The 14,332-nt window shown below is 44.2% G+C and overlaps 1 protein-coding gene across 7 annotated transcripts in view; it reads left to right on the top strand.

The window, feature by feature from the left end:
• The window catches only part of Kmt2a (lysine methyltransferase 2A), an 81,837-nt gene that overhangs the window by 52,660 nt on the left and 14,845 nt on the right, over positions 1-14,332 (top strand). For 6 of the 7 annotated variants that reach the window (XM_021637959.2, XM_060372787.1, XM_021637956.2 and 3 more), the window contains 12 exons: positions 447-557; positions 855-928; positions 1,716-1,909; positions 2,089-2,195; positions 4,023-4,160; positions 5,570-5,728; positions 6,450-6,567; positions 6,675-6,753; positions 7,614-7,774; positions 8,211-8,393; positions 8,564-12,812; positions 13,275-13,355. In XM_021637959.2, the coding sequence (XP_021493634.1) occupies positions 447-557; positions 855-928; positions 1,716-1,909; positions 2,089-2,195; positions 4,023-4,160; positions 5,570-5,728; positions 6,450-6,567; positions 6,675-6,753; positions 7,614-7,774; positions 8,211-8,393; positions 8,564-12,812; positions 13,275-13,355 (5,654 nt within the window). The remainder of the gene's footprint in view (positions 1-446; positions 558-854; positions 929-1,715; positions 1,910-2,088; positions 2,196-4,022; positions 4,161-5,569; positions 5,729-6,449; positions 6,568-6,674; positions 6,754-7,613; positions 7,775-8,210; positions 8,394-8,563; positions 12,813-13,274; positions 13,356-14,332) is intronic. The other variant, XM_060372779.1, reaches the window with a different exon arrangement.

Raw genomic sequence — 14,332 nt, 5'->3', positions numbered from 1 at the left:
AGGAAGCACCAGACTACTTACGGAAAATTCTAATGTGAAGCTAATGTCTCCCCTATAAGCTTAAATCTGAATATCATGCCTTCCCCTATTCATTTACAGATAGATATGATTTTTGAGGATGCATAAGAGGAACTATTCGCTGTGTCATCTTATTTGCTGTTGAGTTGCTTCTTCGTTAGAGTACAAATGTGAGCCTGTTTTGGTCACTTATCATAACAGAGCCACTTTTTTTTTACATTACTTGGCTCTTAGCCTCACTTCTCTGGATTGCCTCAAGTTAATTGTGACCCAGATCCTAAAGGCCTCAGAGAGTAATTACACTGTATTAAAATAGGTTGTGGGTTTTCTGTTGGACCCTGTGTTGGGTGATGATGGAGGGAGAAGAAAGTGGTTTTGAGAGCATAGTACTGTTCTATGAATAATTGATGTTTTATTTTTGTATACAGTTGGAGTTCAGTGATGATATTGTGAAGATCATTCAAGCAGCCATTAATTCAGATGGAGGGCAGCCAGAGATAAAAAAAGCCAACAGCATGGTCAAGTCTTTCTTTATTCGGGTGAATGAGATTAATAGTTCATGTTTTTAATGTTCACTATACCGAATTGTTCTATGAGTACCTTCTTCTTTTCTGTTGCTTGCTTTATGATGTATAGAAAGCTTCTTGGGTTTAATTTTTTTCTTCTAAATCTTGGGAGGAGGTTGGAAATTGTAAGGTTAACCAGCATAAGTGGATCTTTGCCTTGACCTGAAATCATCTTCATATTGACTGAGATATTGGTGAGGAGTCGGCTTGATTTGGTTTCTACATGAATCTTCTTAGTTGTATTTTGTTTGTTCATTTGTTTTCTTTTAGCAAATGGAGCGAGTTTTTCCATGGTTCAGTGTCAAAAAGTCCAGATTTTGGGAGCCAAATAAAGTATCAAACAAGTGAGTAAAAGTAACTAATGAGAAATCAGACGTCTCATATTTTTAGATTGAGGTTTTCTGGGATATTTTAATACTAAAAATCAGCCAACTGAAATGGCTCTTCTGTGCTGGTTTGGAAATGACAGATGATGTTGTAAGCACTTTTTTGAATTTGTTATCTTGTAGAAATGATAGTTTGGCATGTGGCGTATGGACAACATGTGCTAGAAACAGATCATTGGGCTTAGCAAATTGGGTTCTGGATTACTTAGTTAAAACTCTGCCTTCCCTTGCTTTTGGTTCTTAATATGTACCACTTTAATTTCTATTTCAATAACCTATTTTGAATTTTCTTTTGTAGAGTTATCATTGTTTCTGGATGTTTAACCAAAAGTTATGCATGCAGTCTTCCCCCTCCCGCAGTCCTGGGAAGTGAACCCAGGACCTTATGTATACTAGTCAAGTATTCAGCCACTGAGATCCATTCCAAACCATAAGAGTCACATGTTAAAGATTATTATTTAGCCAGGTGTGGTAGTATTCACCTGTAAGTCCTGCAATTGGAAGACTAAAGTAGGAGGATCAGGAATTCAAGGCCAGCCTGGGCTACATTGTGAAAGCCTGTTCCCAACAGAATTAAAGTTTTTAAAATGTTGAGTATAGTTAGGCAGTTTTCAAAGTCTGTGGCTTGTTGTTCAATTCTGTGAGTGGCTTACCCGTGATACCCTGCTGTTGTCAGGAACTGATGTTGTGTGGCTCTAGGTGTTTTAGGCACTCAGTAAATGCCTGTCGAATCAATTATTTCCAGCAGTGGGATGTTACCAAACGCAGTGCTTCCACCTTCACTTGACCATAATTATGCTCAGTGGCAGGAGCGAGAGGAGAACAGCCACACTGAGCAGCCTCCTCTAATGAAGAAAATCATTCCCGCTCCCAAACCCAAAGGACCTGGAGAACCAGACTCGCCCACGCCTCTACATCCTCCTACACCCCCAGTCTTGAGTAAGTCATCAAAGTGAAGTCATTACCTTTCTAGATGCAAATTTAATATACTCGGATATCAGAAAGAATCTCAGATAACGTATCTGAAAACACCTTCTGAAAGTGTTCTTTTAAGCTGAATTCTCCCTTAGAAAACTGGGCTATTGCCAATTTTAACGGCTTATCTTTGGGGTTCTAAGGTACCGATAGGAGTCGAGAAGACAGTCCAGAGCTGAATCCACCGCCAGGCATAGATGACAACAGGCAGTGTGCGCTGTGTCTGATGTATGGTGATGACAGTGCTAATGTAAGTACTTTGGGACATGGGGTCCTGGTTAAGAATGTCACAGAAGCCGTTTGTCCGTGTCAGTACTTGATGATTGTAATGAATATTTACTCTTGAGTTTGTACACCTATAGTTGTTCTTGTTTTCATTTTTGTTTTGAGGCATGGTCTTATCATGTTGCTCAGGTTGGCCAAGAACTTGTGATCTTCCCATCTCAGGCTCCTTAATGGCCGGGATTATAGATAACTGGCACTGTGTTTGGCTTTAGAGATTTCTTTTCTTTAAACCGTAGAATATTTTTTTTTATGTCTATGAACGTTTTACGTGCATGTATATTTGTACAGCATATGTGGAAGTCAGAACTGGAGTTGCAGATGCTTGTGAGCCAATGCATGAGCATTGGGAATCCAACCCAGGTTCCTTGCAAGGCAACAATTGCTCTTAACTGCTGAGCCACCGCTCCAGTACTGGCTTCAGAGAGTTTTAAAAGCTGGTTTGCCCTAAATGAACTTACTGATAACTAATTCTCAAAAATACGTTGTGACGTCTTCATCAAACATAAGTTATATATTTTATAGCCTGTGGATAAAAGCCCCAGTTCTGACAGGCTGCCTGATGTCATTCTGTGCCTTCCTGCCTGCTGACTTTGGCAGGAATTTAACCATTAAAACCCTCAGTTATAGCCTTAAAATGAAGATGATCCTTTTTTAAAAAACAAAACAAAACATGATTTTCTTTTTGTTTTTTGAGACAGGGTTTCTCTGTGTAGTCCTTGCTGTCCTGGAATTTGATCTGTAGATCAGGCTGGTATCAAACTCAGAAATCCTCCTGCCTCTGCCTCCCTTCAGGTATGAGCCACTATACCTGGTCCATAAATTGGTTTTTCTTAGTGGGAAGGTGGGGTTTCTCTGGGTAACCATAGCTATCCTGGAACTTCCTCACTCTATAGGAACTCAAAGATCTGTCTGCCTCTGTCTCCTGAGTGCTGGGATTAAAGGCGTGTGACACCATCATCCATCTGAAACTTTTTTTTTTTTTAATTATTTTATCTTTCATTCACGTGTGTCTGTGTGTCATATAGTGCTTGAAAGAGTGTCACATCCTTTGGAACTAGAGTTACACATAGTTGTGAGCTACTCTGCCAGTGCTAGGAATCAAACCTGGAAGAATTGGAAGAATAGAAAATGCTTTCTTGATGTTGTTTTGTTTTTGTTTTTGTTTTTCCCGAGACAGGGTTTTTCTGTGTATCTCTGGCTGTCCTGGAACTCACTATGTAGACCAGGCTATCCTCAAACTCAGAGATTGGCCTGCCTCTGCCTCCTGAGTGCTGGGATTAAAGGTGTGTGTCACCAGTGCCCAGCTAGAAAACGTTTTTAAATGCTGGGCCATCTTTCCAGTCCCACAGGCAATAGTTTTTAACCTAGAGTTGTTGTTAGGATTAAGTGAAAAAATATATTAAGGTCTTTATTTAATGGCTTTATGTGGAGAACTGAAAATGCAGCATTTGGGGGGATGTGGGTGGGTGGTAGTGTCTGTGCGCACGAAGCCCTATTTCAGTCTACCAGCGGTGGGGGAGGAATCTTTAGTTCAGTCTGGGAGAATTGAATTTGAAATACGGTTTTAAAGGAGTTTGCATGTTTCTATAAACCTACCACATATTGTTCTTTTGTTTTCAGTAGAATTATAAACTGTTTTCAGTTTATGGGGAAAAATCTAGAAAGAATATAGACGAAGCAATGAAAACTGGATTTTGATTTAATCTCTAAAGAATTATCGCTGTTTTCTTGAGGTACCTTGTCTTGTCTGAGGTCAAGCTTATATGAAGTCCTTTGATTTTGTGTGCTGTAGGATGCTGGCCGTTTGCTGTACATCGGCCAGAATGAATGGACACATGTGAATTGCGCTTTGTGGTCAGCAGAGGTGTTTGAAGATGATGATGGATCACTAAAGAATGTGCATATGGCTGTGATTAGGGGAAAGCAGCTGGTAAGAACTTAGTGCGTGCTTTTATAAAGGAAACCCCCTGCTGGTTTCAGTGCTCTTTCTGTCCCTGGATGCAGCCTCCCTGGTTCTTGACAGCACCGTCAGAGCAGCTCACCAGTAAGTACTGGTATATGCTGCAGGTCTGATTCTTTCAAGAAGGAAGCAAAAGAAACAGAAAAGGCATCATTCGGTTATGTGAGGAGGGTCAGTTTAAGACATGGAAACATTAGCTCAGAGGCCAGGTGAAGTCAATATTCTGAAGGGCAGAGGGTAAACCCTGTGTGCAGTCACAACAACAAAGGAAGGAGAGTTGTCGAGTTGTCGAGTAGCTGAGCCCAGTCATGGGGGTGTCAGAGGAGTGACATCTAAAAGCTGGAGTTTGAGCTTCAGGGGTCACCAGAAGGAACATAGCCAATAGACAACAGTAGCACAGGCAAAGAAGGATGTGTGGGTTGTGGGGAGACCAGATGAGAGAGCACAGACTGTCTAATAGAGTAAGAGCGACAGCCAGGTCCTGGTAAATCGAATCCTTGTGTTGTAAGATAAGGTAGTGGGGCTGTGAAGCCTGGCTACTGCTGGTAAGCTGGCTAGCATTATGTCAACTTCTCACAAGCTAGAGTCATCTGAAAGGAGGGAGCCTCGACTGAGAGAAAGGCCTCCTTAAGATACAGCTGTAGGGCATTTTCTTAATTAGTGATTGATGGGGGAGGGCCCACCAGCCCATTGTGGGTGATGCTATCCCTGGGCTGGTGGTCCTGGGTTCTATAAGAAAGCAGGATGAGGGCTAGGCTTAGTGGTGCACCCAGGAGTCAGAGGCCGGTGGATCTCTGAGTTTGAGGCCAGCCTGACTTCTAGAACATCCAGGGCTATACAGAGAAAACCTGTCTCAAAAAAAAAAAAGTAAGGAAGGAAGCAGGATGAGTAAGCCAGTAAGCAGCACCCCTGTGTGGCCTGCTCAAGTCCTTGCTCTTACTGCTTTTGCTGACAAACTGTTCTATGGGAGCTGTGCGTAAAGTAAACCTTTTCCTTCCCAAGTTGCTCTTTCATCCTAGCAATAAACCCTAACTAAGATAACTGGCTTCTTACTGGTAAAATTTTAGTAAAACTGAGTAGCTTTGAGATATAACAACTTTCTTGCAAGGATGTGTTTTTTGACATTGATCTTTATAGTTTCATGTCTAATAAGTTAGCTATGTAATCTAAGAAAAACTTGTTTCAGTCCAAAGTCTAAATTCAGTTCCAATGCTTAAATTAGCTAGTTACCAAGCTGTGTTTCGTATCCCTGTAACTCTGTAGGCTAGCAGCAAAGAAAGTAACCATGGGATGCTCAGGGGGGGCAAGTCTGTAAGGAGATGACAAATGTCTTAAAATGCCTGGCAGTCTAAATAGGGCCATTCTTTCTGGACTTGTAGAGATGTGAATTCTGCCAAAAGCCAGGAGCCACTGTGGGTTGCTGTCTCACATCCTGTACCAGCAACTACCATTTCATGTGTTCCCGAGCCAAGAACTGCGTCTTTCTGGATGATAAAAAAGTGTATTGTCAGCGGCATCGGGATTTGATCAAAGGCGAGGTGAGAAGCTCAGCTATTTGATTGCTTCTGTTGTAGCTGTTAATAACAGGCTTTATTATCTCAGAGCAGACTTAAGTTCCCAGCAAAGTTAGTAAAAGGTAAAGATTTCCTAGACCCACCTCCACACATAGCTTCTCTGATGGAGATGGGTCTACATGGATACATACACGTATTTCACCAGAGTCAGCGTATACGGTAGGGTTCATTCTTGATATACATCCTCTGGGTTTGGACAAATGTCTGACCATGTGTATTCACTACTGTAGTTTGTATAAATAAGTATTTTCATTGTCCTAAGAAATCTGTGTTCTGCCTGTTTTTCTCTTTCCTCCTAAAAACCACCGTACTTTTTGCTAATATCTGAGAGTACTTTAACTTATCCTCAAGCAGTTTCCACTTCCAAGGTTCTTATGGTTGGAATCTTGCAGTTTGTAGCCTTTCTACTCTGACTTCTGCTTATCAATAAGTGTTGAAGATTCCTCCTCATCTTTGGAATTTTTTAGAAATTTAGGAGGGAAATGCTAAAAGTAGCAAGATGGTAAACTCGATTTTGCCTTTCTCAAATGTTCTGAGGGATCATCTCATCTAGTGAGAAAGAGGGTGGCAGTGAGACAGAAGGGTGATTTTGAAATAAGGTTCTCTGTTTTGCCTCCAGGAGTTGGTATTCTGAAAGTAATATAAAGACACAGTCCATTAATAGCAACCATGGGTTTCCTTTAAGGTGGTTCCTGAGAATGGATTTGAAGTTTTTAGAAGAGTGTTTGTGGACTTTGAAGGAATCAGCTTGCGAAGGAAGTTCCTCAGTGGCTTGGAACCCGAGAACATCCACATGATGATAGGTATGGCCAGGTCTTTGTTAATGGGACCACTCTACTATCATTTCTGCTCCTTGCTTTCAAAATGATTCTTCTCATTTCTTCTAATTAGTTCTTCCTTCCTTGTTTAGGCTCAATGACGATCGACTGTTTGGGAATTCTGAATGATCTCTCTGACTGTGAAGATAAGCTCTTTCCTATTGGATACCAGTAAGTCCAGTAAAGACAGGACACAGCAGCACCACAGCTTGGCTCCCTAACAGTATGGGTCATTAAATGTGGAGATATACTTGGTAGCTGCCTTTAACTATTCTAAACCCACCACCAGCCAGCTTTCATAGTTAGGCTCAGGCCGTCCTGACACTCACAGTTCCCCTGCCTCAGCTTGGATTTCAGGCATGCATTACCATGCCCAGCTAAAAGATTATAAATGTAGCCTAGGCTACATAGCAAGACCTTGTCTCAAAGCAAACTATTTGTAATCTTTTAAGTACTTGACAAGCTGACGATGTAAGATCAAAATGCCCCTTTTAGAGCTGCTCATGGTGTATACAGGGAAGCTGAGGCAGGTGGATCTCTGAGTTTCAGGCCACCTTGCACCACAGGGAGAGCCTGTCTCCAAAATAATCCCCTTCTTTATCTCCCTCTCCAGAACCTCATTTTACAGTGTGTTCTCCAGTTCTGTATTCCAGCTCTCTTCATGGTCTGAACTTGTGTTTGTCTAGTAGCTCTTTATTACAAACATGAAGCACTTGTATTTTTCTTATTTTGTAGAACTTTACTGAAAAGGGGGTCCTCAGGTTTTAGGTTTTTTTTGTTTGTTTGTTTTTGTTTTTTTAGGGTCTCAAGTTATGTATACTGTAAGGCATTAATCTCTCATGGATGCGTATTGGACTTCACAAAGTTTAAAACCACCACACTTGGATAGTCTCTACTAAGAATCTAAGAACTAAAACTATAGTCTCTGAGTTGAGGAGACCAGAGAACCCATGATGGGGAGAAATTTGGGAAATGATACTTTGTGTGTCTGTCCTTCATTTGTGTCTGTGTGTGTCTTTCCCATTTGCCAGGTGTTCACGGGTATACTGGAGCACCACAGATGCCCGGAAGCGCTGTGTGTACACATGCAAGATCATGGAGTGCCGTCCACCTGTTGCAGAGCCAGACATCAATAGCACAGTTGAACACGATGATAACAGGACCATCGCCCATAGCCCCTCATCATTTCTGGGTTAGTTTCAGTCCAAGTAGGACCTGAATTCAGGGATTGTGATTATACACTGGGATTGAAAAATGGGGAAGAGTCATTTAATTTGGGACACCTCTTTTGTTTCTAGTTTGTCATTTGTCTGCTAGCACTCTGAGTATACAAGTCTGTATATATGGGTGTGCTTGTCTGTGTGAGCGATGTGCACAGGATGTCAGAGATGTTAGAGGACAACTGTGGGACTTGGTCTCTCCTGTCACCATGGACTGTAGGGACTGAACTCAGATCAGCAAGTTTGAGCATTTGAACCCACTGCAACCTGCCAGCCCTGATAGCCAGCTATGTTTATATTAGTTCATCTGTTAGATTTTTTTTTGTCATCAATTTGTTTATTTGTTCATTTTAATTTGTTAGGTATTTTAACTGAGCTCTTTCATTTACAAGTTTTTATTTATCACAGAAACTTCATGTAAGGACAGTCAAAGTACAGCTGCAATTTTAAGTCCTCCGTCACCCGACCGACCTCATTCACAGACCTCAAGCTCCTGTTACTATCATGTCATCTCAAAGGTCCCTAGGATTCGAACACCCAGCTACCCCCCTACACAGAGGTCCCCGGGCTGCCGGCCATTGCCTTCTGCAGGTAAAGGATTTCTCTGCCCCACTGACCATTCTTATAGGCAACCTTATTTCGTGCCTTTTGCTAACTGAAAGGTTGCCTATAAACAGGTCTATCCAAGTGGTTAAAACTAGTGACTTGACACATTTGTTCTGTCTTTGATCAACTTTCTCACTCTTCTCTCCCTTGTTCAGGAAGTCCTACACCAACCACTCATGAAATCGTCACAGTCGGCGATCCTTTGCTCTCATCTGGTCTTCGGAGCATTGGCTCCAGGCGTCACAGCACTTCCTCCTTATCGCCGCTGCGGTCCAAGCTCCGGATAATGTCTCCAATGAGAACTGGGAGTGTCTACTCCAGGAATAGTGTTTCCTCAGTCCCCAGCCTTGGGACTGCTACAAATCCTGAGTCAAGTGCCAAAGCAACTGATCGCGTCGTAGGGTTGTTGAATTCAAGTGCTAATGTAGGGCACAGCACTTCCACCTCTTCAGGTTCTCAAAGGACAGTAGTCACTGGAGGCTCCAAACCCAGTCATTTGGATGGATCTTCATCCTCTGAACTGAAGCGGTCTAGTGCTTCAGATGTGGTACCCAAGGGCTCCTCATTAAAGGGAGAGAAAAACAGAGCTCCAGGCTCCAAGAGCTCAGATGGATCTGGACATAACATGGCTCACCCTGGGATTCCTAAACTGCTACCGCAGCTTCATAACACAACTCCTGGAGAACTAAATGTTAGTAAAATCGGCACTTTCGCTGAACCTTCTTCAGTGCCATTTTCTTCTAAAGAGACTGTCTCCTACCCACAGCTCCACTTGAAGGGGCAAAGGAGTGACCGAGACCAGCACGTGGATTCTGCCCAGTCAGTAAAGCCCTCTCCAAATGAAGATGGTGAAATCAAAACCTTGAAGCTCCCTGGTGTGGGCCACAGGCCATCCATTCTGCATGAACATGTAGGACCTAGTTCCAGAGACAGGAGACAGAAAGGGAAAAAGTCTTCTAAAGAGACTTGCAAAGAAAAGCATTCCACTAGATCCTTTTTGGAACCTGGTCAGGTGACAGCTGGTGAGGAAGGAAAACTGAAGCCAGAGTTTGCTGATGAGGTGTTGACTCCTGGGTTTCTGGGTCAAAGGCCATGTAATAATGTTTTATCTGATAAGATTGGGGATAAAGTTCTTCCTATTTCAGGAGTTCCTAAAGGTCAGTCCTCACAAGTAGAAGGATCTTCCAAGGAGCTGCAGGCTCCACGGAAGTGCTCTGTTAAAGTAACACCTCTGAAAATGGAAAGTGAGAATCAGCCGAAAAATACTCAGAAAGAAAGTGGCCCCAACTCCCCTGTACACATAGAGTCGGCATGTCCAGCAGAGCCAGTCTCGGCCTCCAGAAGTCCAGCAGCTGGCCCCGGGGTTCAGCCGAGCCCCAACAATACCTCATCCCAAGATCCTCAAAACAACAACTACCAGAATCTTCCAGAACAGGACAGAAACCTGATGATTCCAGATGGCCCCAAACCTCAGGAGGACAGCTCTTTTAAGAGACGGTACCCCCGCCGCAGTGCCCGGGCGCGGTCTAACATGTTCTTCGGGCTCACTCCACTCTATGGAGTCAGGTCTTACGGTGAAGAAGACATTCCATTCTACAGCAGTTCCACTGGGAAAAAGCGAGGAAAGAGGTCAGCGGAAGGACAGGTGGATGGGGCTGATGACCTGAGCACATCAGATGAAGACGATTTATACTATTACAACTTCACCAGAACAGTCATTTCTTCAGGTGGAGAGGAGCGGCTAGCATCCCATAATTTATTTCGGGAGGAGGAACAGTGTGATCTTCCGAAAATTTCACAGCTGGATGGTGTTGATGATGGGACAGAGAGTGATACTAGTGTCACTGCCACAACCAGGAAGAGCAACCAGATTCCAAAAAGAAATGGGAAAGAAAATGGAACAGAAAACTTAAAGATTGATCGGCCTGAAGATGCTGGAGAGAAAGAGCACGTCATTAAGAGTACTGTTGGCCACAAAAATGAGCCAAAGTTGGATAACTGCCACTCTGTAAGCAGGGTGAAAGCACAGGGTCAGGATTCTCTGGAAGCTCAGCTCAGCTCCCTGGAATCAAGCCGCAGAGTCCACACGAGTACCCCCTCAGACAAGAACCTACTGGACACCTACAACACTGAGCTCCTAAAATCAGACTCTGACAATAACAACAGCGATGATTGTGGGAATATCCTTCCTTCAGACATCATGGACTTTGTACTAAAGAATACACCATCCATGCAGGCTCTGGGTGAGAGCCCAGAGTCATCGTCCTCTGAACTCCTGACTCTCGGTGAAGGGCTGGGACTGGACAGTAATCGGGAAAAGGATATGGGTCTTTTTGAAGTGTTTTCTCAGCAGCTGCCAGCGACGGAGCCTGTGGACAGTAGTGTCTCCTCTTCCATCTCAGCAGAGGAGCAGTTTGAGCTGCCTCTTGAACTGCCATCTGACCTCTCCGTCCTGACCACCCGTAGTCCCACTGTACCTAGCCAGAATCCCAGCAGACTGGCCGTAATCTCAGATTCAGGAGAGAAGCGAGTGACCATCACAGAAAAGTCTGTAGCCTCTACTGAGGGTGACCCAGCACTGCTAAGCCCAGGAGTAGACCCCACTCCTGAAGGCCACATGACTCCTGATCACTTCATCCAAGGACACATGGATGCAGACCATATCTCCAGCCCTCCTTGTGGTTCAGTGGAACAAGGTCATGGCAACAGTCAGGATTTAACTAGAAACAGTAGCACTCCTGGCCTTCAGGTACCTGTTTCCCCTACTGTTCCCATCCAGAACCAGAAGTATGTGCCCAATTCTACTGATAGCCCCGGCCCATCTCAGATTTCTAATGCAGCTGTCCAGACCACTCCACCCCACCTGAAACCAGCCACTGAGAAACTCATTGTTGTTAATCAGAACATGCAGCCACTTTATGTTCTCCAAACTCTTCCAAATGGAGTGACCCAAAAAATCCAATTGACCTCTCCTGTTAGCTCTACACCCAGTGTGATGGAGACAAATACCTCTGTATTGGGGCCCATGGGAAGTGGGCTTACCCTAACCACAGGACTAAATCCAAGCTTGCCACCTTCTCAGTCTCTGTTCCCTCCTGCTAGCAAAGGATTGCTGTCCATGCCTCATCACCAGCACTTACATTCCTTCCCTGCAGCTGCTCAAAGTAGTTTCCCACCCAACATCAGCAGTCCTCCTTCAGGCCTACTTATTGGGGTTCAGCCTCCTCCAGATCCCCAGCTTTTGGGTTCAGAAGCTAACCAGAGGACAGACCTCACTACCACAGTGGCCACTCCACCCTCTGGACTCAAGAAAAGACCCATATCTCGTCTGCACACTCGAAAGAATAAAAAACTTGCCCCCTCTAGTGCCCCTTCAAACATTGCCCCTTCGGATGTGGTCTCTAACATGACACTGATTAACTTCACACCCTCCCAGCTTTCCAACCACCCCAGTCTGTTAGACTTGGGGTCACTTAACACTTCATCTCACCGAACCGTCCCCAACATCATAAAAAGATCTAAATCTGGCATCATGTATTTTGAACAGGCACCCCTTTTACCACCACAGAGTGTGGGCGGAACCACTGCCACAGTGGCGGGCTCATCAACAATAAGCCAGGATACGAGCCACCTCACATCCGGGCCTGTGTCTGCCTTGGCATCCGGTTCCTCCGTCCTGAACGTGGTATCCATGCAAACTACAACAACCCCTACAAATAGCACATCAGTTCCAGGACATGTCACCTTAACTAACCAGAGGTTGCTTGGGACCCCAGATATTGGCTCAATAAGCCATCTTTTAATCAAAGCCAGCCAGCAGAGCCTGGGCATTCAGGACCAGCCTGTGGCTTTACCGCCAAGTTCAGGAATGTTCCCACAGCTGGGGACCTCACAGACTCCCTCCACTGCTGCAATGACAGCAGCACCTAGCATCTGTGTGCTCCCCTCTTCTCAGACTACAGGCATGACAGCTGTGTCCCCTCCTGGGGAGACTGAAGAACACTATAAGCTACCACGCGTGAACCAGCTCTTAGCTGGCAAAACCGCTACCCCATCTTCCCAGCGGGATCGGGATCCAGATTCTGCTCCAGGGACCCAGCCATCCAACTTCACTCAGACAGCAGACACTCCTAACGGGGTGAGGCTAGAGCAGAGCAAGGCTTTGCCCTCAGCTAAACAAGCCAGCTCCACCTCTCCAGGGAGCTCCCCATCCTCTGGACAGCAGTCAGCAAGTTCCTCAGTGTCAGGTCCCACTAAACCAAAACCAAAAGTCAAGCGGATTCAGCTGCCCCTAGACAAGGGGAATGGCAAGAAGCACAAAGTTTCCCATTTGCGGACCAGCTCTTCCGAAGCACACATTCCAGACCAAGAAGCCAAGCCAGTGCCCCAGCCCTCAGTCACTCGGTAAGTGATGTGCAGGTTCATTCTGCTGCTGCGGGTTTGTGTGCTCTGGGTGTGACACTGCACACGATGTGCTCAGGAATTGTTTTTATCACCTAGGCTTAGGTAGTGATCAGTGGTGCAAAAGCTAGCTTATCAGTAGATGGTTTGATTGTCCTTTGAGTTTAGACAGCGCTGACTACTTGGTTCTATTTTGTGAGGTTTGTGGCATTTGAGGGAATGGTAGTCCTGTCTGATTGCTGAGTGCTCCTGCTGTGGAGTCTCATAAAGTCATCTCTGTTCTAAAAACTGTATTGGAAGTACACATATAAAGCATAGAGGACACTACTCTTCCACTGGACAGTCCTTGTGCCCTCTCTGGTCACTATTTGTGACCATAGCTAATGTTGCAGGCTTGTGAGCTTTATCTGTCCAATGCGTATTTGCTGGTGGTTTCTTAAAAAGATACAACTGATTCTGTTTTAGGACTCCTAGAGCCGACAGGGAACAGCAGGACACAGCTGGAGTGGAACAGCCATCACAGAAGGAGTGTGGGCAGCCTGCAGGGTGAGCTGCAGATGACATCTCTATGTCCACCACATGTGAAATAGGCTTCCTTCTGATTTGCATTGGGTTTTGTTCTGTTGTCAGAAGTGTTCGTGACAGGCATCTCATGGTATGGCGATCTTTAATCCCAGAACTGGGGAGGCTGAGGCCAGCAAAAGCCACATACTGAGACTTTGCGCACGCCCCCCCCCCAAAAAAAAAGAGTTTTTGTTTTAATTTAATGAAAGTAAATGCAGACTTGTAAAACAAAAATCAGGTGGATTTTTAAAATTTTTTTTAAATTTATATTTGTTATTTTTTATGTGTAGATGTACTTGTGTGGTATATGTGTAGAGGTCAGGAGACAATATTGTGCCATCATTTCTCTCCTCCTGCCTTTATAAAGGCTCCAAAGAACAAATGCAGGCAGTCAGGCTGGTACAGCAAGTCATCTTACTCTCTGAGCTGTCTTGCTGGTCCACCTCCTTTTTTCCTTTTTCTAAGCTAGAATTATTTAAATAATTTCTATTGGTTGCTGTTTGTCTTTCTCAGCCCTTCTCAGTCTGTTCCGTAGAAGTGACTTTAGTAATGGTTTTGTGTTTTGTTCTTGTTGTTTGTTTTGTTTTTAATTTATTTATTTTTATTTTATGTACTTTGATGTCTCAGCTGCATGTCTGCCTGTCTGAGGCTGTCAGATACCCTGGAACAGAAGTTACAGACAGTTGTGAGCTGCCATGTGGGTGTTGGGAATTGAACCAGGGCCTCTGGAAGAGCAGCTAATGCTGTTAACTGTTGAGCTATCTCTCCAGCCCCATAGTTTGGTTTTATTCTGCATATATTTCTATGTGTGTATGCTCTTATATAAACATGTGTACCTACTTTTCTATTTATATTAAGTATCTCTCTTAGGTAGTTGGGATTTAATTATAAAACCACATGCATCTCACAGCTCTTTCAATCTGGCTTAGTACAATTTGCCACCTACAATTAGCATTTAT

This window comes from Meriones unguiculatus, chromosome 1 (assembly GCF_030254825.1).
Source record: "Meriones unguiculatus strain TT.TT164.6M chromosome 1, Bangor_MerUng_6.1, whole genome shotgun sequence".
Lineage (NCBI taxonomy): Eukaryota > Metazoa > Chordata > Mammalia > Rodentia > Muridae > Meriones > Meriones unguiculatus.
This window is presented reverse-complemented; position numbering and strand designations above follow the sequence as displayed.